This window comes from Chaetomium fimeti (genome assembly GCF_033439085.1).
Source record: "Chaetomium fimeti strain CBS 168.71 chromosome Unknown B0H64scaffold_3, whole genome shotgun sequence".
In the NCBI taxonomy this organism is placed as follows: domain Eukaryota; kingdom Fungi; phylum Ascomycota; class Sordariomycetes; order Sordariales; family Chaetomiaceae; genus Chaetomium; species Chaetomium fimeti.
In genome coordinates, this window is record NW_026944331.1 from 1184430 (window position 1) to 1208952 (window position 24523).

General features: G+C 55.7%; 7 protein-coding genes across 7 annotated transcripts; 3 read left to right on the forward strand and 4 right to left on the reverse strand.

Annotated features, from left to right (window-relative positions):
- Positions 1–92: 92 nt before the first annotated feature.
- B0H64DRAFT_114049 (uncharacterized protein) lies at positions 93–4356 on the reverse strand. The gene is made up of 2 exons (XM_062797837.1): positions 3787–4356; positions 93–3712 (listed from the first exon to the last, which is right to left on the reverse strand). Exons 1-2 carry the CDS (start codon positions 4156–4158, stop codon positions 212–214), a joined length of 3873 nt encoding a protein of 1290 aa, XP_062660448.1. The 5' UTR covers positions 4159–4356; the 3' UTR covers positions 93–211.
- Positions 4357–5299: 943 nt separating this feature from the next.
- Positions 5300–9005, forward strand: B0H64DRAFT_114157 (CAS/CSE protein). Its single transcript, XM_062797838.1, has 8 exons — positions 5300–5619; positions 5751–5893; positions 5954–6123; positions 6185–6353; positions 6411–7720; positions 7774–7856; positions 7912–8215; positions 8273–9005. The coding sequence occupies exons 1-8, from the start codon at positions 5550–5552 to the stop codon at positions 8901–8903; spliced, it is 2880 nt and encodes a 959-aa protein (XP_062660449.1). The 5' UTR covers positions 5300–5549; the 3' UTR covers positions 8904–9005.
- Positions 9006–10334: 1329 nt separating this feature from the next.
- Positions 10335–12411, reverse strand: B0H64DRAFT_320954 (uncharacterized protein; the record flags this gene model as incomplete). The annotated part of the gene is made up of 3 exons (XM_062800486.1): positions 10335–12089; positions 12150–12281; positions 12349–12411. 3 exons carry the CDS (start codon positions 12409–12411, stop codon positions 10335–10337), a joined length of 1950 nt encoding a protein of 649 aa, XP_062660450.1.
- A 1571-nt stretch (positions 12412–13982) lies between these two features.
- Positions 13983–14757, forward strand: B0H64DRAFT_390766 (uncharacterized protein). The gene is made up of 2 exons (XM_062803424.1): positions 13983–14642; positions 14735–14757. Exon 1 carries the CDS (start codon positions 14293–14295, stop codon positions 14554–14556), a length of 264 nt encoding a protein of 87 aa, XP_062660451.1. The 5' UTR covers positions 13983–14292; the 3' UTR covers positions 14557–14642; positions 14735–14757.
- A 3576-nt stretch (positions 14758–18333) lies between these two features.
- Positions 18334–19761, reverse strand: B0H64DRAFT_473115 (uncharacterized protein; the record flags this gene model as incomplete). The annotated part of the gene is made up of 3 exons (XM_062807975.1): positions 18334–19025; positions 19143–19201; positions 19646–19761. 3 exons carry the CDS (start codon positions 19759–19761, stop codon positions 18499–18501), a joined length of 702 nt encoding a protein of 233 aa, XP_062660452.1. The 3' UTR covers positions 18334–18498.
- B0H64DRAFT_114234 (kinase-like domain-containing protein) lies at positions 19640–20790 on the reverse strand. The gene is made up of 2 exons (XM_062797839.1): positions 20490–20790; positions 19640–20434 (listed from the first exon to the last, which is right to left on the reverse strand). Exons 1-2 carry the CDS (start codon positions 20633–20635, stop codon positions 20023–20025), a joined length of 558 nt encoding a protein of 185 aa, XP_062660453.1. The 5' UTR covers positions 20636–20790; the 3' UTR covers positions 19640–20022.
- A 161-nt stretch (positions 20791–20951) lies between these two features.
- On the forward strand, positions 20952–24523 carry B0H64DRAFT_416187 (WD40-repeat-containing domain protein; the record flags this gene model as incomplete). Its single annotated transcript, XM_062805145.1, has 6 exons — positions 20952–21003; positions 21817–21867; positions 22215–23261; positions 23323–23750; positions 23820–24300; positions 24375–24523. 6 exons carry the CDS (start codon positions 20952–20954, stop codon positions 24521–24523), a joined length of 2208 nt encoding a protein of 735 aa, XP_062660454.1.

Below are 24523 nucleotides of genomic sequence, written 5' to 3' on the forward strand. Positions count from 1 at the left end.
GTAGGCGTACTTTCCGTCAATGTCGTTTTCGCGGTCCAGGCCATGGGTGTTGAAGGTGGCGCCCTTCAACTTGGTCAAGGTGCTCAGCCCCTTGAGAAACTTATGGTAATCAGGGCTGCCGGTTGTGTTGGCCAGAATCTCGGTCTCCTTGGTTTGCCCCTCCTTGATGTACACGACGCCCACTTTGTGCCCGTCCACCGGCGAATTGCGGTCAAAGACCCGGACAGCCCGGTCGACGAAATCTTCGTCGGGTAAGGGGATAGGCCGGATGGCGGGGGTCGTAAAGTTGCGGCATCGGGGCCAGCAATTGCATCAACAAGTGGCTCGGGAAGATGGTGACGCCATCCTGGAAACGCCCTTCCCATGCCGCAGCATCGGAGCCATCTGGGGCTGGCAAGTTTGGTGTCGGGGTGAACTCGACGCGGAGTGCATACGACGACGTGCCGGAAGGATAGCGGCGTGTGATTTCAGCCCAGCACGACTCGGTTGCCTGCCGAATCGTGAGGATGCTGTTACCGATAATCCAACGCTTCTTTTGAATCTCGCCAAAGAATTGCTCCTTGAAAAGAGGGTCTTGGGCAGAATCGCCAGCATCCGAGAAGGCCACACGCTGCATGAAATCGAGCGTGATCTGTGCATGCTCCTCGGTGCTCGCGCTTCCATCGACGTCGGTAAATAAGTTCTTTGTAATCCAGCCAATCTGGTTCGGTCGATCCGGAAGCTTGACGGCGAGGAACCAGAAGGTGATGACGTGGTACGCAAGAGCATAGACGTACTGAGGGAGATCGTCGCCCGGTGTCTGGTGTGCAAGGGGTTCCGTGTGATTCGCCATGCTAACGCTAGGGGTTGCCGGTTCGCTCGTGACGCTGCCACGCATCGCAAGCTTCTTCTCGCGGACGTATTGTAGGTATCTGAAGCAGATGCCAAGCACGATGCGATAGTCATCCTCGCGGAAGTTGGAATACAGCGAGTGCAGTCGGCTGAGGCAGGCCAAGAACTCCAGGATGTGCATTGCCACCAACGGCTGCGTGATAACCTGCGACATCTTCTGGAGGATGGAGACGAGCGACTTGCTCACCGACATGGGCAGCTCGTGACAGCACACAGAGAGGGCATGAATGCATGTTTTTGCTGTCTTGTCTGATATCCCGTGCGCAAAAGTCCTCACAATCTCGTCCTCGTCCGTCTTTTGGAAATGGCGATGGTAGCTGACGATCATGATGATCGAGTGGAACAAACAGTTCGCAACGTCGCTACGTCGGCGACCCGACGAATGTGGCGGCTCTAGGAAACCGCCGGTTCTGATCATCTCGCAAAGCAGACGTCGCAGCTCCTGAATATGGGGGATGACATCCCTGAAGATCGGGTGGTTGCTGAGTTGGGCCGGGAGATGAATCAGGATGAAGCTGTAGACTTCCCAATCGCATCCTTGGTGGAAGAGGCTCAGCAGCGCCTCTAGCCAGGAAGTCATATTTAAGACTACTGCCCCGTTCTCAGGCGCACCAGTCCCACTCGGGTCCCGTATATGTGACACGAGAAGCGGACTCGGCCTCTCGGGAGGGGACTCAGGTAGAGCGTCAGGGTCGGGTACGGACCACAGCCTCTGACCTTGAAGCATGGCTGGCTTCGGAGTGGACGCTGATCGTATGGGAATCCCTCGCTCTGCCGTCTGCCCCTGGCTGAAAGATATACCGCGAGCCGGCCGCCCTCCGGAGTGGTCTGGTCTGGATAATCTCGAGGGTTGCGCCGCATCTTCGGCCAATTTACGTGCGAGAGACGCTTCAGTCCTGTACAAGGTTCCGGCCAGCGTCTCGTTTTCAACCAGAGTGGTGAGATAGACCTGGTGTTCATAATCCGCCCGGAGCCGGAAGAGCATCTTCATGGCTGTAAGCCGAGCGTCGATCTCGCACGAGTTCGAGCGAGCGATATGAACCAGTGCCGTGTATGCTTTGGCAGCTTTCGTCCCGTTGTTATTCATCGTTTGGATGAAAATCTGCACATAACCTCTGGTGACAACGTTGGAGACGCTTTGATTTGCGAAGTAGATAGTCTGACCAGGCTGGAGTGTTGAGCCAGCTCTGTGCGGGGCCAATACGGACGGCCCTGGCCTGGACATGTCCTTGGCAACAACGCCTTTGAAGGCATCCAGAATGTCGTCGAATAGGCCGATAGGCGCCGTTTCAGCCACCTTGACCAGGAACGCCGTCGTCTCCTGGAGAACGAGACTGTCATTCTCCGCCGGCAGCTCTGCAAGCACTTGCTGGACAAGTTTGGCAACCGAATCCTCGTCCACCAGGCCCTGGGCGAGGCATAGAAAGTCGTACACTTCGACGACGACTTCCAGGGCGCGCAGTCGGGTAAGGGGTTCGCGACCCCTATTGAGAAAGAAGGCGTCGAGAACGAGCTTAAGACTATCCTCCCAGCCCACCTCTGAAGGAAAACAGGCTCGGGTCTCCTTGAGGTAGGCGACCACAAGGGCTGCAGCCGAGTCTGGAAGGACTTGTTGGATTTCAGAAAGGAATATCATGCATTCATCTCGCTGTAGGAGCTCGGAGTCTTTCCGAGCAAGCAGCGTTTCGATCCGGCTGACGAGGTATTTTAGCTGAAGTGCCACGGTATCCTCCGGCTCCCTTTCGTCCTTAACGATTGTAGAGAGTGAAGACGCGCTGGGTTCCGCTGGAGGTGGCGGCGGATGGGCGACTTTTGTCGCACACTGCGCGGCGACCGAGAAGATTGGCGACCAGTTTTCCTCAACCAGTATGGTGTTGATGTTGTTATCGCGCCCGTCAAATAGGGCATTGATGAGCTTCAAAATCTCCGTCGCTATCCTCGTAGAACTGCTTTTGGAGACCGTTGCCAGCCCATCGACGAGAAGGGCCAGGGAGACCGCCGGGTAACCCTTTTCGGCGGACTTGAATAAGAGCTTCTTGAGAACCGAGAGGGCACCGCGAACGTCTCTAACTGACGAGTCTTTATCCTTGTCCTTGTCGTGGCCAGTGGAATAGGTCCGCAGCAAGTCGAGCAATATCCTGACGGTTGACTGGCCGTGATGGGATCTGCAAATGATGGATATGGTATGCCAGGCGTCCTTCTGTAAGCTGGGAACCAGGCAATGTATGGAGCTTAGGATTTGTATGCAGTCTTTGAGCTTGTCGTTCGGAATGGCGCCAAACGTGACCACGGTATCAACCACATTGATACATGCCCTCAGGTCATCCTCCACGCTCGTGTTCATGCATATTTTGAGAAGAATCGCCATCAAGTTCCCGACCACGCTGTCCGTGGCAAATTTGAAGTTGAACTTGATGGCATCCTTGAGGAGCGCGAATAGCCGGGACAAGTTCTTGTCCTCGCCCGTCGACAGCGTACTCCCTCTGGAAGTCCGGGTGGGCCCACGGGAGGCCTGTCTCCTCGCGGTTCTCGCGGCCCTGTACGCTTCCTGCAGCCACTCGGTCAGGAGCGGGAAAATGTCGTAGTAAAACCCGGAGACATCGCGGCCCCGGTTTGTCAGGTCCTCGAGAGCTGCGAGCTGAAGATAGAAGTCCTCGGGTAGGGCCGGGCTGGTCACTGTCCGGAAGTATTCACGCCGCTCGAGCTCGGTTGAGGAGGGATATTTGATGCATTCGGTCAGGAGTTCCCATGCGACCTGCCGAGCGCTGGCTGGTTTTGTCGGGTCGATCAGGTCTTTTGCGGCATGCCAAATATCGCGGACCTGTGACAAATCCACGTCAGAAACAGTCGATAATATCAACGACGGGGAGATTGTAGCAGGGGCCCAGCACGTACGGGATTGAGAGGGAAGTCGGCAATTGCATAACGCAACGAGTTCGCTGCAGCAACCCGCTCGCTCAACTGTCCGTTTTTCAGGTGTACAAATAACTCGGCCTGATCGGGGGAGAGTCCATGAAGGGCAGACACCGGTGGGGTTGCGTCGGATCGCTGATCGAGGGATTGAGCGCCGGAGATGGACGGGAAGGGCTGTTGGATGACCGGTGGGGATTTCGTCAACTTCCCGCCGCCCGCAAGTCCCTTGAAGACGCCGGCAAAGCCTCCGGTGCCCTTCGTCTCCTGCGGTTGCTGCTCATCTCCGGGCGAGGGCGACATGGGCTGCTGGTCTTCCGCAGCCAAGTGGGCTAGAGAAGCTAATCGCCGCAGCATATTAGCAAGCCGTTCATGGGTGGGTTGAGGTTAAAAAAAAGGCGGGAAAGCATCGGGGCCGGAGCCAGGAAAAATATGTGAGGTTCGGCCAGAGACGGAGACACCAGATGGTAGCGGCCTTGCCGTGCAGGAACATGCAGGAACTTGCAGCAGCCGCATGCAGGGCAGCTTTAACAAGGCCGGGTCGATCGGTGGGAAGCCGTCGGGAGTGGCGGAGGTGGCAGGAGCAGTTGTATGGCAACAAGCAGGGAGCCGGGAAAGGAGGGTGTTCGACCGAAACCACAGATGCTCGCCGGAAGCTAGTATGGCCACACAGAGGGGAGGGGGACGGGAACACATGGGCCGAGAAAGATGTGAGATGTGAGACATCACTTACACGCAGGTGTGATAGTTGCATAAATGGTGTTTCCACGGCAGCCCCAATCAATATCAGGTAGAGTGGCAAGAGGGTCGCTGGAGGAGGAGGCCGATTGTCAGGAGGTAGTCGGCCTCACGAGAAGTCGCTTTTGTTGGTTGGAGGAGCGGGTGAGGGGAAGATTCAAAACCGATCTTCCAAGCAGGTTTCCCGCCTTTATCAAGAGCCACACTCACACCACAACAACACAGGATGGCAGGATGGCAGCCACGCGCTGCTCGTTATTAATCGCTCGTTTTTCTCTGCACTTCTTCGATTCGTTTGTTTTCGGTAGTTTCTTGCTGTCGGCTCTCGTCGATCGATCGCCCAGCCGGGTACAGCTGCAGGAGGCACAGGACAAAAAAGACCAAAAAATGGCCAACCACGAAGATGGGATGACGGAGGTCTGTCCAGCTATCCAGTCAAAATCCGGGGTCACACGCAAGGGGCGCAGGTGAGCGGGTCTGAGTCCTCCAGCAAGCGATTGGTCGGTCGCCCCGTGGCTGTTCAGCTGCAGACGGGTCTTGCTTGACCTGATAAATGCATAAGAGGTGCAAGGATAAAATAATAATAATCGTCGAACTCTGAGGTTGTTACAAACAAACGGTTTTTTCTTGCATAAAATCATGGGGTGGTAGGCATCGTTTGGACGAAAGTTTAAAATAACGAGGGAATTGGATGAAAGATGCCCGGAGCGGAGAGTTACTTGTGCTTGGTCGTTGACCCTACCAGGATGGAAACCAGGAAGGGACCTGACCACCATGAGATGGGACCTCTAGCTCCCCACTTTTAATTCCCTCTTTCCACGGTCGGTGCCGTAACCCCACCTTGTCCAGGCGGTTCCCCTCTGTTTGCCCAATTCAGTTTGATTCTAGAAGGGAAGAATCCACTACCAATACCTCAGCAACCGCCTCTGCTTTTTCTGGTGTTTTGTTTTCCTGCTTCAGCCTTCTGAGCTTCGCCCATCGTCACGTCACCGCAGGAAGATTTGCCCACCATGGCTTCGACCTTGGATCATCTTGCACAGTTGCTTAACGCAACTCTAGATGCGCAGCACCATCGCAAAGGCAAGTTTTGGATTTTCGGATGCCCCAAACAAAACAACCCCGCCATGTCATGCCCTCGGTGATGCCGATCCTGGGGCGCCGTCTCTACACCTTCAGTTGATGTTATGAAACTAATATTAGTGCTCGTCTAGCCGAAAATGCTCTCAAAGAGGAGGCCAAAAAGCCGAAATACTCGTTGTCGCTCCTGAGCATCGTGAGCACCGGCGAACAACCCCTCAAGACCCGCCTTGCCGCCGCTCTCGCCTTCAAGAACTTCATCCGCCATAACTATGTGGTGCGTTCGATCGGATTCCGTCTTCTCGAAAAGCGAACTAGAGATCTGACCCCGGAGTAGGATGAGGAGGGAAACTATAAGCTCCCCCAGGATGAGGTGCTGGCCATCAAACAAGAACTCGTCGGTTTGATGATCTCGTCCCCGCCCACAATACAGACACAGCTTGGCGAAGCCATCAGCCTTATCGCCGACTCCGATTTCTGGGAGCGCTGGGACACCCTCACCCAGGTATGCCTTGAATACATTTGACTTTCATCTTCGGCGGCGACTAACACCAGTCTCACCTAGGACCCTCGTCAGCCGTCTCTCCAAAACAGACTACAAGGCCACAAACGGCGTTCTAGAGGTTGCACACTCGATCTTCGTGAGGTGGCGTCCTCTTTTCCAGTCGAATGACCTCAACAGGGAAATTCTCCACGTCGTGGGGATCTTCGGAGAACCCTACATCCAGATGCTGAGCGTAAGGAGAAGCCACCAACCATACAATTCTACAAGCTGCTGACTGAAGTCATAACAGATTGCGGACGGGCAAATCGAGGCAAACAAAGATAATGCCAGCGCACTCAAGGGCTGGCTCGAGACCATGAGCCTGTTAATAAGGCTCCTCTACGACCTTGCATGCCAGGATATCCCGCCCATCATTGAGACACACTTGCAGCCCATTACGGTGCTCCTTCACAAGTACATCACTTATTCGAATCCTATTTTCGATGGCGAGGAGGACGAGGCCACGCCGCTCGAAACCCTCAAGTCCGATATTTGCGACGCTCTCCAGCTGTTTACCAACAAGTACGACGACGATTTCGGCCAATACGTGCAGGAGTTCACAAACAATGTATGGAACGTGTTGTCGAGCGTCGGCCCCGAGAAGAGATACGATAGCCTCACGAGCAAAGCGCTGCAGTTCTTGACCGCTGTCGCTTCGGTGCGTCGCCATGCCGAAATCTTCAACAACGAACAGATCTTGGGCACAATCGTCGAGAAAGTGGTCCTCCCCAATGTGGCACTCAGGGAGTCGGATATCGAGATGTTTGAGGATGAACCTATTGAATTCATCCGACGCGACCTCGAGGGCTCGGATACCGACTCGCGCAGGAGGGCCGCAACCGACTTTCTGCGGAAACTCCTCGACAATTTCGAACCGCTTGTTACACAGGTGGTGTTTAGGTACATCAACCACTACTTGGCCGCCGGCAAGACGGACTGGAAGGCCAAGGACACGGCTGTGTACCTTTTCCTGGCCATTGCCGCCAAGGGTGCCGTCACGGCCGCCCAAGGAGTCAAGACGGTCAACAGTTTTGTCAATGTCGTCGAGTTCTTCGAGCAAAACATCGCCGCAGACCTTCTTACCGAGGCCACGGAGCCCATCTCGAAGGTCGATGCCATCAAATACCTGTACACCTTCCGGAGTCAGCTCAACAAAGCCCAGTGGTCCAGCGCGATTCAGCCCCTTATCCAAAACCTGGCTTCGTCCAACTACGTCGTCTACACGTATGCGGCAATTGCAGTCGAGAGGGTCCTTTTCCTTACGGATGAGCAGGGGCAGCATTTGTTCCCCAGGAGCGACATCCAGCCGTACGCCAAGGACTTGTTGGAACACCTGTTCGCTCTGATCGAGAAAGACACGTCTGCTGCCAAGCTTCAAGAGAACGAATTCCTGATGAGGTGTATCATGAGGGTGATAATCGTCATGAAGGAGGCCGTTCTTGATTGCGGCGCCGATAGTGTCCTCAATCATTTGATCAGCATTACCAACGTGATCAAGGAGAACCCCAGCAACCCGCGCTTCTACTACTACCACTTCGAGGCTATCGGTGCCCTCGTAAGGTAAGACTCGCCCGCCTCCATTGAAAATAAAGCGTTATCTAACAGCAGGATAGGTACTGCAGCAACTCGCCGAAACTGAACATGCTTCCCCGGTTGTGGACGCCTTTCGTGGCCATCCTCAACGAGGATGTCTCCGGTAAGCCAGGCCCGCAACACCAGCTCTGTTAAACACGTCTGACGATCACATATAGAATTCGTTCCCTTCGTCTTCCAGATCTTCGCCCTCCTCCTAGAGCTCAACCCGTCCAACCAAGTACCCGGTGATTTCAAGATGCTCATCGAGGCTGTTCTTGCCCCTGGGCCATGGGAGACGAGGGGCAATGTGCCGCCTCTGTCCAGGTTCATGGCCGCCATTATCCCCAAGGCTGCAGAGGAGATCAAGGCCGAGAAGAAGCTAGAGCCCTTCCTCGCCATCTTCCAACGCCTACTAGCGGGGAAAAAGACGGACCAAAATGCCTTCGATATTCTCGAGGCTATCGTTGGCACGTTCCCTGGGTAAGTTGCCAAGCTACCCCAGAACATGACCCCAAACACGAATCTAACGCGTGCTAGTGATGTTTTGGAACCGTATTTTGGCACTGTTGTCACGCTCATCTTCACCAAGCTGCAGACGAGCCCCACCGACTCGTACAAGTCCCGCGTAGCCCGGCTCTACCACCTCATCTCTGCCCGGGCGGGAGACGGTAAGATGGGCGCCGATTTCTTCATCAGGCACGCCGAGGGCATCCAACAGAACGTCTTCACCCCGTTTTACCTCACCGTCATCCTGCCCACAACGGGCCAGTTCGCCCGCCCCGTCGACCGCAAGCTCGGCGTCATCTCGTACACCAAGACGCTGTGCGAGTCGAAGTCGTTTGCCGAGCGGTACCAGAAGGGCTGGGGTTTCACGTGCAACAACCTGCTGGACCTGCTCAAGAACCCGCCCCGCGTGGCGGCCGGGTTCGGCGACGACATTGTCAACGAGGCGGACGTCGACGATATCGGTTTCGGCGTCGGCTTTACCCCGCTGAACACATGCAAGCGCGGCCCCCGCGACGACTTCCCCGATATTGTCGAGGTGGACAAGTGGGTCAGCCAGTACATGAAGGAGGCGAACCAGCGCCACGGCGGCGCCCTGGTCGGGTTTGTGGAACAGCGGTTGTCGCCCGAGGCCAAGGCTGCTCTGGCGCCGTACCTGGCTTAGGTCTGGGTTGTTGGCTGGGCTGGATGATATCAAGGTGTAGCGGGGATGGATGGGGTAAATGGGTGGCTTGAGAGAAGGGGCGAGATCGATACCGAGCGTGCGTTGGCCAAGCTGACCCTAAAAGCGAATGCTGTTGGTGGATTAAAATCCGTTGGCGTTTGGGAGACGTGGAATAACTGTGGGATGTAGGTATCCTGTCTGCGCTAGATGGCTGGAGGAATGAAGGCCCTTGTTTTGCGAGTTATCGGCAATCTGTGTTTGCTATTAGTTATTGTGGAAGCGGTTCGGACCTTTCCTCGCCGGACTCCCAAACCCGCCTCCTGGGATGGAATGACCCAGGGCCGCGGCAGGGAGAGACACTCCATTGGTTCCTTCAAGTGCCGTACAGTACATGTATGGGCATCACTGGGCATTCTGATGAAACGACTACATAAATGCGATGCAGACGTGCCGTTTGCTGGAAACGAACCCCATAGGTTGGGTAGCCCACTCGACGAAATGAAACGAAAGACACAACGGGCACAGACCACAGCCGGCCCGGTTCGGGTGCAGGTTAAGTTCGGGATCGGTTCCGTCTGAGTGGAAGCGACCCGACCCGAGCCGAAGCATGAGAAATGAACTGGACTGGACCTCCCTCCCCATCCCATGCCGTCGGGTCGAGCACTGACGTCGGGCACGGTGCGCGGACCGCCTGCACTATGGGTATCTTATTAAACAAACCCTGAGCGGGGGGGCAATAAGAGGATTCATATGCCGTTATGGATAGTTTCTAATAATACATGGATGTGGATCTTATGAATTCGTGTTATTTCGTGGGATAAATGTTTGTGAATGTAGGTATGTATGCATGTACAAGTACAAATGTCCAATGCGCGAACGCTTTTTTCGTCCGTCGTGAGAATAAGAAGGGAATGACAGGAAGACGCTATGTGTAAAACAACATGGGTAATATTCCCGAAAGTAGAAGATGACAGAATTGTATGCATGTTACAGATACCAGGCCAGGAAACCTCATGTTCCCTTCTGGATGTGTCCTCGTTCGTTTGATAGGCGGTGGTAAAAATCACCGTGAAATTTGAAGAATTATGATTAACGCCAAATGTTCCTTTACGTAAGTAATTTCTCGGTCATGGGCCGGTCGTCATAGGGATGATGTTGGTGTCGGTGTAGGTTGGGTGATGAAGGCGGTTGGTTAGATTCGGTTGATGATATGGTGAGGGATGGTGAGGTTTTCGGAAGTGCGTTGGTTGAGGCGGGCGAAGATGTTGGAATACAAAGTAGAAGTCTTGAAAGGAGCTAAACTGGTATGATGAATGGAACGAATGCCGGATATTGTGACACCGAAAGATGCTGCTGGAAGGCTCATGAAACGTTAACACCAGGGAGATGTATTGTAAATCGGAAACTGCGACGTTGAGCAGCCACGCCTGGTCATACGAAGCTGCCATCGCCGCCTCCAAACACACCCACGCTGCCCCGCCAGCCGCAGCGCTCACGCTCGCCTATCGGCGGCGGAGACTGCGGTGGCTGATGCTGTTGCGGTATCGGTGGGCCAGCCCTGGGATGGAGATGGTGTAGGTGCTGCGGGGGCGACTGTGGGCACTGCTGCAGGTCCATGTCGCTGTTGCTCGCCCGGCTGCTGGCGGGTCCGCTAGCGTTTGTCTGCATGAGGAGTAAACTGCTTGTGCTACTCAGCCGCCTTGTGAACTCGGTGAAGCCGAGGCCCTTAGCGCTCGACGCAGACTGCCGCTTTTCGGCAGAGGCGCGCTGCACAGCTGATGGGGACCCTGGGGTGAAGCTGAATCCCGTTCCGTCCTCGGACTCCCTCGGTGCGTCCAGAGGTGTTGACGACGCTAATATGCTAGCAAGGTGCGGTTGACTGTGGGTTCGGTGTGTCATTCCCGGCCGGTTTCGATTATTCGAATACCCTGTTTGAGGCCGCATTTGAGAAGATCCGGTGCTCGACAATGCCATGAACGCGTCATGGTTATAGTTTGGCGGGGACCTGATGCCATGACCTCGCGACGCTAGTTGATGCCGCAGCGTGGGATCATACCTCCCCGTGATGAAATCCAAGGCTCGTTGGGCTGAAGTCGATGAAGGAAACTTGTCCTCGAGGTCCGTTTCTCTTGCGATCTCGTCGCTATCACCGTTGTCCGAGTCCGAGTCTTGATCCGAATCCGAATCCGAGTCGTCCTGGTCGAATGCGCTCCTGGGTTCCGGGCCCGATGTCCTGGCTGACAGAGCTGCCGCAGCCATCGGTCTTGACTTGGCTTCTTCATCTTCCCGCCGCCTCCTCTTCTCATCCACCTCCCGCATCAGGGCGTCGAACCGGGCTAGTGAACTCAATTTCTCCTCCCCGGGAACTTCGCGTTCAGAGCCGGGTATGCAACGCAGTTGGAACGCCCTGTCGAGAATCGTTTCCCGTGGCCCTGGCGGCGAGTTGGAATCAGGTATTGGCGGTAATGAGGTCGGCGCCTGTGAGCTGACGCTTTCGCGCCCCCTGATGGGGGAGCTGAGCGCGGATGACCTGCCCTGAGCTGACGTCCACCCCTCAATAAACTCGCCCTGGTATTCCCCGATTGTGGTCGCTGGAGACGGGAGGTCGGCAGGAGCCATCGTAGTGTAGTTGTGAAAACCCATGTGTGGCTGGGTCATGACGCTTGTCTGAGAAGACAGGTCGCTCCGTTTCGATCGCAGACTCGGGGAATCGGAGAAGGTCACGGGCCGATCGCGCATGGAGCTTGATTGCGAGGAGTTCTTCAAGAAGAACCCTGGGCGAGAACCATTCCCACTGCCCGGCCTCGGCTGCATCTCGCTGGGCTCCCTTGATCGAGGCGCGAACGGGTTGACAAAAGTCGGCGACGCTGGCGTTAGCGGGCTCATGGGGGCTCTGTCGGGGATATGTGGCTGGATGAGTTGCTGGATGAAGCGCGCCCATTCTTGAAGGTTTTGTAGCTCGTCCCCAGGGCGAAACAACAAGGTGGTCGGGCCCGTCTCCCTTGGGGCTGCGAACCCGGCAGTCCTGCTCGAACGCCGCTTCCGGGCCTTGTCCAACGTCGGATCTGGCAAAACATTGAGGACCAAGGTTGGGAGAACCGGGCCTTGCTTGCGGTGCGCCATCACCTGAAGCTGGCAGTCGGCAATCGAACTAAGTGCGTACTGTTGTATCGGCTCGGTATCCTCCTGTTGCCGCCCACCATGGTTAGGATTGCAACTCCCGTTCGTAGTAACGGTTGAACCCACCTTGGACTTATAGATGGTGAGAAATATGCCGTCTGTGGGCGCCCTCGCGAGCTCCTTCGGTGTCGAAGTACGGTTGACCGGTCCAGGCAGCGGCCGGTCTCGATTCGGGGCTCCAACTACCACATATCGCACCTACCAACAGGTTAGTATTTGGAACTCAAACCATACGATATCGCACGCGGGCGAGGTAACAAGGTACCTTCCAAACTGCTCTACCAATGATAGTGCCCCGGTCAGGAGGCACGCTGAGAGGTCCCTCCATGGTATTTGCTATACTGCCTCGTCGACTGTTGGACAAAGGGGGTCGGAAGGAGGGTCCCGTTAGGGATGAGGGCCTCGGGCGAGGATTGAAGGTATTAGCCATTAAAGGGCGCGCATGGCGAAAGAAAGAAGGCGAATGCGAACGGGGAGGATATGCCCGTTTCCTTTGTCGAAGTTGTCAAAGTTGTGAAAGTTGTCCCTCCCAACTCAGCAAACGAAAACCCGGCCACCGAACAAGAGAAGAAAGATGCCGGCCGATTATCAACTGCGGGTCACATCCAAAGGGTCGGTCCAAACACACAACTCGTCCAAGCAAGCGGACGCGGGAGGAGATCGTCCAAGAGAAAGCCAAAACCGGGCTCCAAGTGAACAGGAGACGAGGGCGGCTTCCGGAAGCCCAGGGGAGAGATTAATAAAAAAACGCCCACGCTGGAGCACTGCATGTCACTGGGGCAGCTGCAGCCAAGGCGAGCCAAGAGACATTTTCCAGAAAGAACATGCGCTAGAGCAGCGGACGATGGGGAACGAATATTGGGGACGGAGCCTGCCCGGGCATGCACACAGGGGGGCAATAAACGAAAGTGGAGGGGTCGCGACAGCGAGGTGACCGGGGTCACCCACTGATTGATTGCACTGCACCGCAAGCCGGGCCGGGAGTCTTCGGCAGCGATTGCCCTTTCCGTTTTAGTGAACTGGAGTCGATTTCGGTTCTTTCGCGTTCAATTGACGGTAGGTCGACAGATTTTTGAATTGCCAGAGTGAGAAGCTTGGTTCTCGAAGCTCCTTCCTTGTGGCAGCTTCCACGAGAGCTCTGTCCATGACTCTCAGCTTGCCCCAATCCGGAATTCGTGCCCCTGTTTCGAGAAATACCCAAAGCACAGACCGCATATAATAGCGTTTTTCTTATTGTCCCGAGCCCGCGGGCAAGCGATGAGGGAAGCCCACCAGAAAGGCAGCAGCTAAACCTGTTTAGCTCGCGCGAACCCGAAGAGGCAGCAAGTCTTGTTCGGGCGACCCCCGGTCTCGTCGCTAATCGAAAAAAAGGGGTGGGTCATTCGTCCGGATGGATTCAAAGTGGAGGTCGCTAAGGCTGTTCGAGGTTAGCATCGAGGTATCACCGTGCGTTTGACGACCGTGCCAGCTGAGCTTTGACCTCAAAGCCACAATGTGCAACCTCGGTGTTGGTTTACAAGAGTTATTCCTCTTCCTGTTCTCCGGTGGAGGCGAGCGAGGTGTGCAATGTCAACAACCAGCGACCGTTTTTTAGCCATGGGAGTGTGAGAGTGGCCAGTGATTGAGCCGCTCAAGAATTTGGTGGTGCCTGCCCACGGATGCGACTCTGCACCGCAACCATCAACCGTTCTTGCGCCCCTCCCTCCGAGAAGCCTGGTTTTGGGCCCTGAGCCAGACAACGAGGGGACAAGGTGCCGAAGCGAGACCCCCACGCAGCACCCCATCGTTGCATTCTTCCAACCGGCGTTGTGCCATGGTGTTGCGCTCAAGACAACAAGTATATCTTCTGCCCGGGACGCTCGTGCTCATGCCCTCGGCGTGCAGCGTCACCGTCGCCCCATGGTCGCACGCTCGCCGCAACGGAGGCGCAGAGCCTTCCGCGCCCCTGGTCCAAAACCATGTGGCCGACCCTGCATGGCGCACAAGCCGTGAATCCTCTCGCACTTGGCCACTGGTCGCATATCATTCCCAAACGAGCGTCGGCGAGAGGTGCTGCTTCGAAGCGCGAAACCCCACCCATCGAAGGCAAGCAGCCCCTGCCCAAAAAAAGCCGAACTTAAAAGGGAAGCAAGAAATCCCGAGTCAAGCAAATAGAACAAATAAAAATGAATCGAGAAAGGTAAAGGGAAATAAGGTAAAATAAGAGTAAATGGAGTATAATCCAGTTCATTTAGGCGTCAGGATGGCTTTGGTTTTGTTCCTACAATCAAGGACTCAAAGTTTCCATTGTCAACATCTGCATTTGGAGTTCGGCCATTTTTGTCCAGGAGGCGGCACGTTGGCGTTGGGCCGACCGCTAAAGAGGCAAAAGAAGCAGCAAATGCAACCACGCTTGCGCCCCTGGTTGATTGCCCCATTCCGCGCGGGAAGGACGGCAGCAAGATGTCCAGCTGTCAGTTCGTTTGTTTGTTAGTTAGCATCTGGCTTTCCACGAGGGAGTGGATGGCCGATGAAGGAAAACGAGGAAATGATTCCGCTATGGTACCGTACATACAGATTGTATCTATCACCCAGTACAAGTCTATCTTTTCCACTGCTCCCTCTTTTCATATTCCTTTTATTTCTTCTACACTCTCTAATCGCCGGCCTAGCCAAGAAGTTCCACGGCAACAAACAGACAAGCGTCGAACCCGAACGAGAGGATACGGCTTCGCCAGGGGGGACTGGTTGACCGCATTTTCCTTCAGGTACCGAACGGTTGTCTCAGGACACAAACCGGGTCTTGGTCACACAAAGTCGCGAATCCATACCCCCAGGGTTCCGGCTTCGGACTTCCTGTGTAGAATCTTGCCAATGGTGGTGTGGATGGACGCTTTCGAGGAGCCGGTAAAGGCGCCGGTCGTGTGTGTGGCCTGATTTGCTTGGATGGAGGGTTGCGACTGCCGCGACAGCTGGGCTCAATTTGCTCGTCTTGTGACCTCCACATCCAATATCGAACTGATGTGCAAACGGTGAGCACCCGACTTGCGCTGCCGAATCGTCCCCAGACCGAACGGGAAGGACAGCGCAGCTTTCTCAACGTCGTGCCGGTCAACCCCTGAACACCCCATTCCATGTCTGGCTTCATTCGACATGAGGTCCCGGCACGTCCAAGGACTCGCAATTGACCAGTCCGCGCCATTGAAGCGCAATGCGACTTGCTTTTTGTGCTCCTACATATTTCGTGCTCATATCACTCAGTCGTCAACCTTGGCCTTAATTGCCGTGCTATGAGGTCGCGGCGTTGAGCGTTTCCTCCGCTCCGCGCAGGGGAGATCAGCCCCAGACGCCACAAACCCTTGCCGCACCAGCTGCAGCATGGGCAGGCAATATCTGGCCCGTGCCTCCACCCGACTTTCGAAATCCGTTGCACTCTTTCCCCGGTTCATCAACAACCACCGAGGCAAGCTCCGCTCAAGTCGAGACCAGCGGACCAGCGGCCCACAATCTTCCCCTTCAAGTTGACTTTGCAGCAAGCGGTCTGGGTGATGGGCCCAATAGGCTAGCGGAGCCTGTAATGCTCGGGCCGTCTCGCAGAAGTGGCGCTCTCCCTTCTTCAAACGATCATGCCTCAGGTGAGACGAGGGGGACAGGTAGTGATGAGACACCTCTCATTCTTGAAGAGGCACATGTGGGAGGCGGAAACGCGGAACGAAGCATGCATACGGCGCACCCTGCGGTCTGGCGGCGGCAAATGGTTGCGTGCCGTTTACCCCCCCCGCTGCTGCATTGCTGCTGCAGGCCGACAGCCACACCGAGACACCTCGGCCCTTCATAGGCTTGGCTCGGTAAGGGCCAGATGGTTTGGAGCACGAAAAACAATCACTCCTTCTCTGGATGAGAAGGGACCACGCACCCTGGCCACACCTTCCGGGTTTGGGGCCCGTTGTGCGATGGCACGTTAACCCCGCCATTAAGATCTGGCAGCGCGCATCTTGATTCCTGCCTGAATCTGGGGTTTTTCTTTCTTGATGCCTTGCATCCGAGACATCTGGGCATCAATACAACGCCAGAGGCCAGGCACGGACACACCATGCAAGGCACTCACGCACGACAGCAGTGGATGGCCGTCTCACCACTCATCACTCGGAGTACTCCAGGTTTTGGAAACGCTAGCGCCTGCATTCGATCGTTGCATCTCAAAAGAAGCAAAGAGACAATCGATATTCCGTGGCGCTGCGATGCCGTGACAGCTGCTGATTTGCCGAGCTGAGCCGCTCGCCCACACCGAACACCGAACCCAAAGTCGATCTCCAACCCAGGTTGCATTGCGATCCTGTCGAGCCTGTCCTTGACCGGCACATCCACATCTGCTGCTGATCGGCGGGGATAATTCCGGGTGCGCGTCCCACACAACGAGTGCCTGCATCATTAGCCCTCTGTCATTCTCTCAGCCGCCAGATCTGTGATCTTGGGGCCCGAGATCCTGAGCCTGGGAGAAAGGAGAGCCGTCTTGGCATCTGCAGCAGCTTGCAGCACACCAAAGTGTCAGTTACAGCACCTGCCGTATCGAGTCAACAACTGCCAAAAGATGTTGCCACCCCCTATTCTCCGCTGACCGCCTGTTTCGAGGAGCATGATGGTGTGGGTTGAGATGGTTCCTCCATGTTGTCAAACGGAAAGGCAAGCGACAGAGGGAGGGCTTGTTTCGAGCAGAACCCTCACTAACAACACCAGCTGAAGAGGATCCTGAAACGATATGGTCTGAGCTCCATCTGGGTTAGGGATACACCTCTCTTTCAGGCTGTGTTCCATGGCAACAAACAAAACGCCAGGACGCACCTGGCAAACACCCCGGAAAACCCCCCACAAGCCGCCCAAAATAGCCATCACAAGAGTTAACTAGTGTCAAGATTCCCCTCATCCGCCGTGCCAACTCCTCGGAGGGGTCTCATCACAGACGGACTGCCACGAACATTCCCGACTCACCGGTCCGTCGTTTGACTACAAACCAATCACGTTTCGCATCCATTCCCAGTCATTCACCCCCGAGGCGGCCTCACCGCGCTCGCCGAGAACAGCGCCGTCGATCTCGTTTCGTTTCTGGATACACAACGGCATCCTCCGTCAGACAAGCCCGAGAACAATGAGCCAACATGCCAACCTTCCTCGACCCCGGATCCTCGATAGCGGGCCGAGACCAGCACGCCACGCTAGCTCGCGCACTGACATGAGAGTGACATATCGAGGTGGGGGGAGGTGGCCCAGCGGGCACTTATCCAAATAACCCTTGTTAGGAGGAGAAGGGGGAAGCGGCCCGAGAGTGAGTGAAGTTGACAAAGCACAAATGCTAAATGAAGAATCACTACCCAGCCACGCCAGCTGAACTGGAAGACATGACCCGTGAGTGCCGTGGACTTTTCCCCCTTCCCTCTTGTTTTTCGTGGGGTCTCAGGCTTCCTCAGGGTATAACGTCATACCCTCAAAACAAACAGGGAGCCCGCTGTCCCGATGGTAAGGGGCTCCATAGCGCCGGGATCCACGCGGGCCCTATCCTTGCGATAATCGGCGATAATCGCACTGCCAGTGCTCTGCAATTTTACAGTGAGTTAGGGGTTGCTGGAGACAGCGATCTGTGAAGAGATCCCATTCCTCACACTAGCCTTCGCGGCGTCGGATTGGATAAGGTACGAGGTCGCTCGGCGATGAGTTCCACGTGCCAGAGTCAGGCTCGCGAGAGTGTCGTCCGAGAGAAATCGGGGCTCCATCGAGGTGAGAATCTCCGGCGGATTAATAACCACTGCGATCTGCACAACGATGTTGTCGTGTTGTGGCCGTGTTCCCATGGCCGGCTGAGAAGCTGTCCGAGAAAGGATCAAGGATTCCGGGAACGTGTGTGCGCGGGAACAGCTAACTATCCCGGAGTATCCCGGTTATATAATCGTAAACAGAGGGGGGTGTGGGATGACGACAGCGGAGTACTGTGTAGATGAACAGTAGCGCTTGCTCGGACACAGAGTTGAGAATGCGAACAGAGTGATGCCGGGTAAGAATTAACAGTAAAATCCTAATGGATCTTGACGCTTAGCGCTCGCTAGCAAGTTGAGGTCGAGAATACGCGCCGAAAGAGAGCAAATGCGCCACCGTAAGACCAAACACACTAGCTGTCGTGACAACCGAGCCGCTATTCCCAAGAACCCAAGCGCTCTCGAGCAAGTCAAGGTCGAGAATATGCGCCAGAAGAGAGTAAAAGCGCGAGTTACCATGTGGTCAAACACACAGCTGTCGTGAAAACCAAACCCCTATTCCCAAGAACCCAAGCGCTCTCTAGCAAGTTGAGGTTAAGAATATGCGCCGAAAAGGAGCAAAGCGCTACCATGTAACTACAACAACTCTACTGTAACAACCAAGCCCCTATTCCCAACAACCCGCGCGCTCAACCCACCACCTCACCCATGCCCTCCCCTCCCAAGAAGCTCTCATCAAACCGCTTATACTCAAACCCAATACACTCCAAACCCATCCTCTCACGCCCGCGACCCCCCTCCAGCCCGCCCGGCCGAAGCAGCACCGTCGGCATGCTCGGCACACTCGGCACCGGCACCGGCAGCATCCGCACGGACAGCTCTGGGAACGCCGCATACCCATACCCATAACCACCACCATACCCATAACCACCACCATACCCACAACCACCATCACCACCCTCTCCCCCCTCCTCCCCCTTCCCCCCGGCGACCCCAACAACGCCCAACCCATAGCGAACCACAGCCGCCTCAAACAGCTCGTCAAACATGGGGTCGAAGAAGCGGTCGAACGCGGCGTCGTAATCCCGCTCGGCCTGGCGCTGCCGGAGGCGCGCGACGGGGAAGTGGCGCGTGTCGGTGTCGGATAGGAGGGGGGGCCGGAAGGGCGCGGGGTGGTGGCGGAGGTGGGGGAAGGGGATGTTGGTGAAGAAGGGGTCTGGGGTGGACGGGTGGGAGTTAGTGTTTTGTTTGGTGGTGGTGCTGGGTGGGGGGGGGAGGATTGGTCTCTTCCTGGGTCTGGGTGTGGAGAGGAAGAGGGGGATGGTGGGCTTACGGGCTTTGACCTCGGCGGCGCCGTTGCGGCCGAGCCGAGTTGTGGCGTCGGTGAGGAGACTGGTGGGGGGTACGGGTGAGCATGGATCTTCTTGTGGTTCGTTGGGGGAGGTGGGTGGTGAGTAGGGGTAGGTGGGTAAAGGGTGGGAGGAAAAGGGGGTTGTGATGGCCCGAGACGAAACGAGTGCCCTTCATAAGGCTCGGGGTATTGAAATGGGGGGGGGGGGGGGAGACAAATCGCATATCGCACCTTTCAATGAGATGCCTGGCGTATAGGTTGAGCAGTATGTCGTTGGGAAAGGCCAGGTGTGCCCGCCAGTTTATATTAAGATGGGGCAGTGGTTCATTATCGGAGGAACGAAAAGGCGTACGACCGACCAGCAGTTGATACCTTTTTAGTTAGCTAGATGACCTTGATATGCCGGATAAGGTGCCGCAGGATTTCTTGTATTGGACGTGAGGCAGAGGCAATGTTCAACTCACAAAATGATGCCTACTGACCACTAATCAACACCGAAGGAGTGTTCCTCGCCCATGAAGATCTCCGGAGCCTGGTACTCGGGAGTTCCAGCCGGTGGGTTTACCTTGATACTCCCCCCATGACGGCCGTTATTGTCCATAGCTGAACAGAGCTTGCTGGCACCAGGTAAATTGCGGTTCCGGGTCGCGTCAAGTACTAGGCTACATGAGCGACCGAAAGCGACAGTCTTGCGGTGGCTTTTACTGCAGCCGAAATCGGCGAGCTTTATATGGCCTTGGTGGTCCAGAAGAATATTTCCCGGCTTAAGGTCTTGATGAATGTATCCGAGTTTGTGGAGGGCTTCAAGCGCTAGGACAATCTCGGCCACATAGAAAGCCGCGTCACGATCGAAAAAGCGTCCCTAGCGCGCCAGCAGCGTTGATAAATCACCACCAGGCAGATATTCGAGAAGGAAGTAGAAGTTGGTGTCGTCCTGGAAGGCCGTGTAGAGTTTGACGATCCACTCGCTGTCGGATTCAACCAGGGCACATCGCTCAGCACACATCCGCTCTATCGATCTTCGTGATTTCGTCGCCCTTTCCTTGGAAATTTGCTTCAGCGCGTAGACCCGTCCGTCCTGCTTCCTGCGAACCAGTTTCACCAATCCAAACCCGCCTTCTCCGATAGGTTCGATGATGGCGTAGTTGTTGAGCCCTTCTTCGGTCCTGAGAAAACGGAGGTACTTGTTTTCAGAGATGCATGCCGGCGTCGTGAGTTGTTCGTGACCCGGCCCCATTCCGTAATTTTCGACGCTCCATATCAGCCCTTGTGTCCTATTGTACCTGGTCATCGCCGCCCATGTCAAGTACGAAGGAGACCTTCACCTACCGGAGGTTTAGTTGCTTCATCTTGGCGAGAGAATTCCCGACGAACAAGGCAACCGACATATAGCACCGTTCCTGGTTGGCGAGAGTCTTTGGGCCATGTATTCCAGAGCTTCGCTCGGGGGGTGATGAGAAATAGAAGGTGTCCATGCCTTTTGAGACTCGGAGCCTTAGCGGGCGGTGCCGAGTTGGCCAGTATGTGGAGAGTGATTGTGAACTTTAGTAAATACAGCGTATTATGTGATGTCTAAATAACTATAACTAGTACAATAACTTCGAGTCAAGACACATCGGTTCTCTTGCCTTCGACGGGATCTGAGGGGATGAAGTTGAGTGAGGGTAGGTATGGATGGAAGTCTGGCGTGGCCACGAACTCATATCTGGCCAAGCCCGAGTTTGCCCTCGGGCTGTTCCTTCACTCGGAAAAAAATGAAGAAAAAAGGGGAGCGGACTGCCAGGTTCAAACATGGAAACGGCGTTGGAGTTGTCCGCAGTCCCTCGCGCATTTCTGCTCAGCGGTAGGCCTATCGAGTTCGAAAGGTAGGGCACGGTAAGGTACTTCTAGAGAAGCTGGTTGTCGGGCAGAGTTGGTTAGCGACTGCCACGACAGCACGGAGCTGGAGTCTTGGCATTTGTGGTCGGGGGTGTAAACCACCACTCGCGAAGCTCTCTTGCATTTACATACAGATTACCGCCCGTGGATGTCGCAATGTCTGCAGGTCCATATCATACTCTCTTACTAATCTTAAGCTTATCTACCAACTACCCAGTGTAGTATTTATTTGTATGTACAGATTAAGGTGCGTGCATGTACGGGCAAGCAGGTACTGGATTTATTTGTTAGAGCGCAAATATGATAGGTGGTTTAGAAGTACCTGTCGAGCAAAGCCTCTTGCGCCCATGATTGATCAGTTATCGTTTCCTTGGGTTACCTATCGTAATAACAACCTCGGTAATGACGAAGTAATACGGCTTACGAGTACCAGGGAGGACAGCTCAGGTCGGTCGAAGTTGCTCGCACTCCGAGGCTGCCAATGGCGTCAAACGTACTCACCGCCTGCCAATCGAAGCGCTCGAGTGTCATTGACAACTGGAGCCCTCGAGGCCCAAACACGGAACCAACCTCTCTCAAACATTCATCACTCGCTCGCCTTCCTCTCATTCCGGTTGCATTTATGAGATTATCACTCCGCCTCGACCCATGGGTGGTTAGTCGTGGTTGCGTCAACAACAAAATAGCAATCTTTTCCATTTTCCCCAGGTTCCAGGTTCGACCTGCAACTCTCCCCGAAACTTTCCGTTTATGACCAACCTCGCAACTTTTATTTGAGTGCACGCTTGGCCCGAACTTGGTCCCTCCCTGCAGGCGCATAAGGTAGGCGGTAGGTATGTACCTAAATGCCCTGCCCATGTGAGAGGTGCACGGCCCAGACCTAACTCGACGTTCCAGCCAGTCGGCCCCCCGCGGTCAAACCACCGACTTTGGTGACGGCACGACAACATCTCCATGACGGATCTGATCTCTCTCCTGGCTTCCGCATCAGCTGCGCGACCTGCCTTTGGCTCCGTTTTTGCATTTAATCCCGTCTTTGCATTCGACCTTTCATCATCGACTCCGCCGATAACTCCACACTTGATTACTAGAATATCATCAGAACCCGAGCATAGGCTCTTCTCCTTTCCTTTTACCGTCCACTCTCTTCTGCAGGAACGAACGCCGGTCCTGCAGAACCAACCTCGATCGCCGTGGCAGACCAAAACCCCAGCGACGCTTCTATCTATATTCCGCCCGCCTCCGCTTCCGATAGCCCACCTCCCCAACCCACCCCGGTGCCTCTAAACCCTGCACTATCGCTCGAAGTCCCGACCCCGCCGCAGCTCCCTCCGTTGCGAAGTCGATCCGCCACGTCCCCAGTGGCTGGCCCCTCCTCCTTTCTCAGGGCCACCGCCCGAGCCGCAACGGTGTCTTCCGCTTCCCGTCATTCGACGCAGATCCTCGGTAGGAGACAGAGGGCCGAGTTCGACGAAGAAGAAGAAGAGGAGGGAGGAGCACACAACAGCACATCAGGCAACACAGCTGCCTCCCGCCCGAGCCCGAAGCGAAGACGCCGAGCAAGCATGCTGATGGAGCTTGATAAGGGAGAGCCCTCGAGCCGGGCTTCGCAACCGGTGGCAAACGGGTCCCGGGCCGTCGGGGAACGCACTTTGGGTGCTTCGAGCACGCCGCACAAAACACATTCCGACGCCACTCGCGGTCCCAGGCTTAACGGGGCCCCCGTAGGACCGCGGCAAGAGAGCTACTATGGACATAACCGGGAGGAGGTCACACGCATCTTGATACAGGCGCTGAATGACCTGGGTTACAATGCGGCCGCGGATAACGTTGGCCGGGATAGCGGTTTCCAGGTAGAGAGCCCAGACGTGATTGCCTTCCGGCAGGCCGTGTTGGACGGGCTCTGGGGTAAGGCGGAGGAGTTGCTCTGTGGCAAGGCCGCTCGCGGACCCGGGCTTGTCCTGGCTCCCGGAGCAGATCGCAACGCTATGAGGTTTAGGCTGCGGCGGCAAAAGTACCTCGAGCTCTTGGAGAAGGGCGACACGGGCCGGGCGCTGGCTGTGCTCCGGAATGAGCTCACACCCTTGTGCCAGGAGCAGCACCAAGCAGTCCCCCTTCTGTCGAGGCTCCTCATGTGTCAAGACGCCGACGATCTCAAGGTGCGGGCTAACTGGGACGGCGCGGACGGTCGGTCGAGGCAGATATTACTTGCCCATCTCTCAGGTTTGTCCAGGATCCCCAACCTCTGCATCGTCCGTGCTGCGTTACTGACCGTTTTGGATAGGGTACATTTCCCCATCGGTCATGCTCCCGGAGCGCCGCTTGGCTGTGCTTTTGGACGACCTAAAGCGCAACCAGGCGGAGAGGTGCCGCTATCACACAGACGATGCGCCACCATCGCTCTGCGTGGACCATTCCTGCGACAGGAGCCGGTTCCCCACCGAGGTCCTAGTGGAATTATCACCTCCGGGCCTAGAATCATCCAAGAAACTCGATGAGGTCTGGCAGGTCCGCTTCTCGCCCGACGGCAAACGCCTGGCGGCATGCGGTACAGACGATGCGGTCAACATTTGGGACGTTGAGCGCCTAACCTTTTGCCACCAACTATCCGAACATCAGAAGCCGGGGATTGGCAATCTTGCGTGGAGCCCTGACAGCAAGCTCCTGGTAACCTGCAGCTTCGACCACACCGCTAAGCTCTGGGATGTCGAGGTGAGTCGTAGTCCACACATGTGCGTGTGTGTAGTGTGTGTATGGCGTGCAACTGACAACGCACTTTAGTCTGGAGAGTGCTTGAGAGTGATTGGCGATTTCGAGGAGCCCGTGAGCAGCTGCGTTTGGGCTGCGGACGGCCAGTCCTTCGTTACCGGGTCGTTTGACAAGACCCAATCTATGAGGTTATGGAACCTGCGCGGCGATTGCATCCATACATGGCCCAATCTGCACAGGACCGAGGACCTTGCCCTCTCGCGGGATCAACGCTGGTTGGTCGCGATGGATGAGCAGTGCACCCTCCATGTTTACAATCTCGTCACCAGGGAACATGTGTATGACCTGGCGCTTCACTCTAGGGCCGCGTCGCTGAGCATAAGCCGGGATTCGAAGTATCTCCTCGTCAATAAGGTGGATTGTGAAGCAGTCTTGATCGACCTTGAAACGCGCGAGACGGTACAGAAGTTTACGGGCCAAAAGGGCGGGAACTTTACCATCAGGAGCGATTTTGGTGGCGCTAACGAGAACTTCGTCATCTCGGGCAGCGAAGGTGAGGCTTTACAATACTCGTCGAGCTACCCGCGGATTTTGAAACGCTGTTGTTGCTAACTCGGATATTTACAGATGGCCACGTCTTCATCTGGCACAAGGCAACGGGCATCCTCGTCCACGAGGCCGAAGCACACCACACAAGCTGCAACGCAGTCGCTTGGAACCCGGCAGACCCGTGCATGTTCGCCACAGCCGGCGACGACGGCAGGGTCAAGATGTGA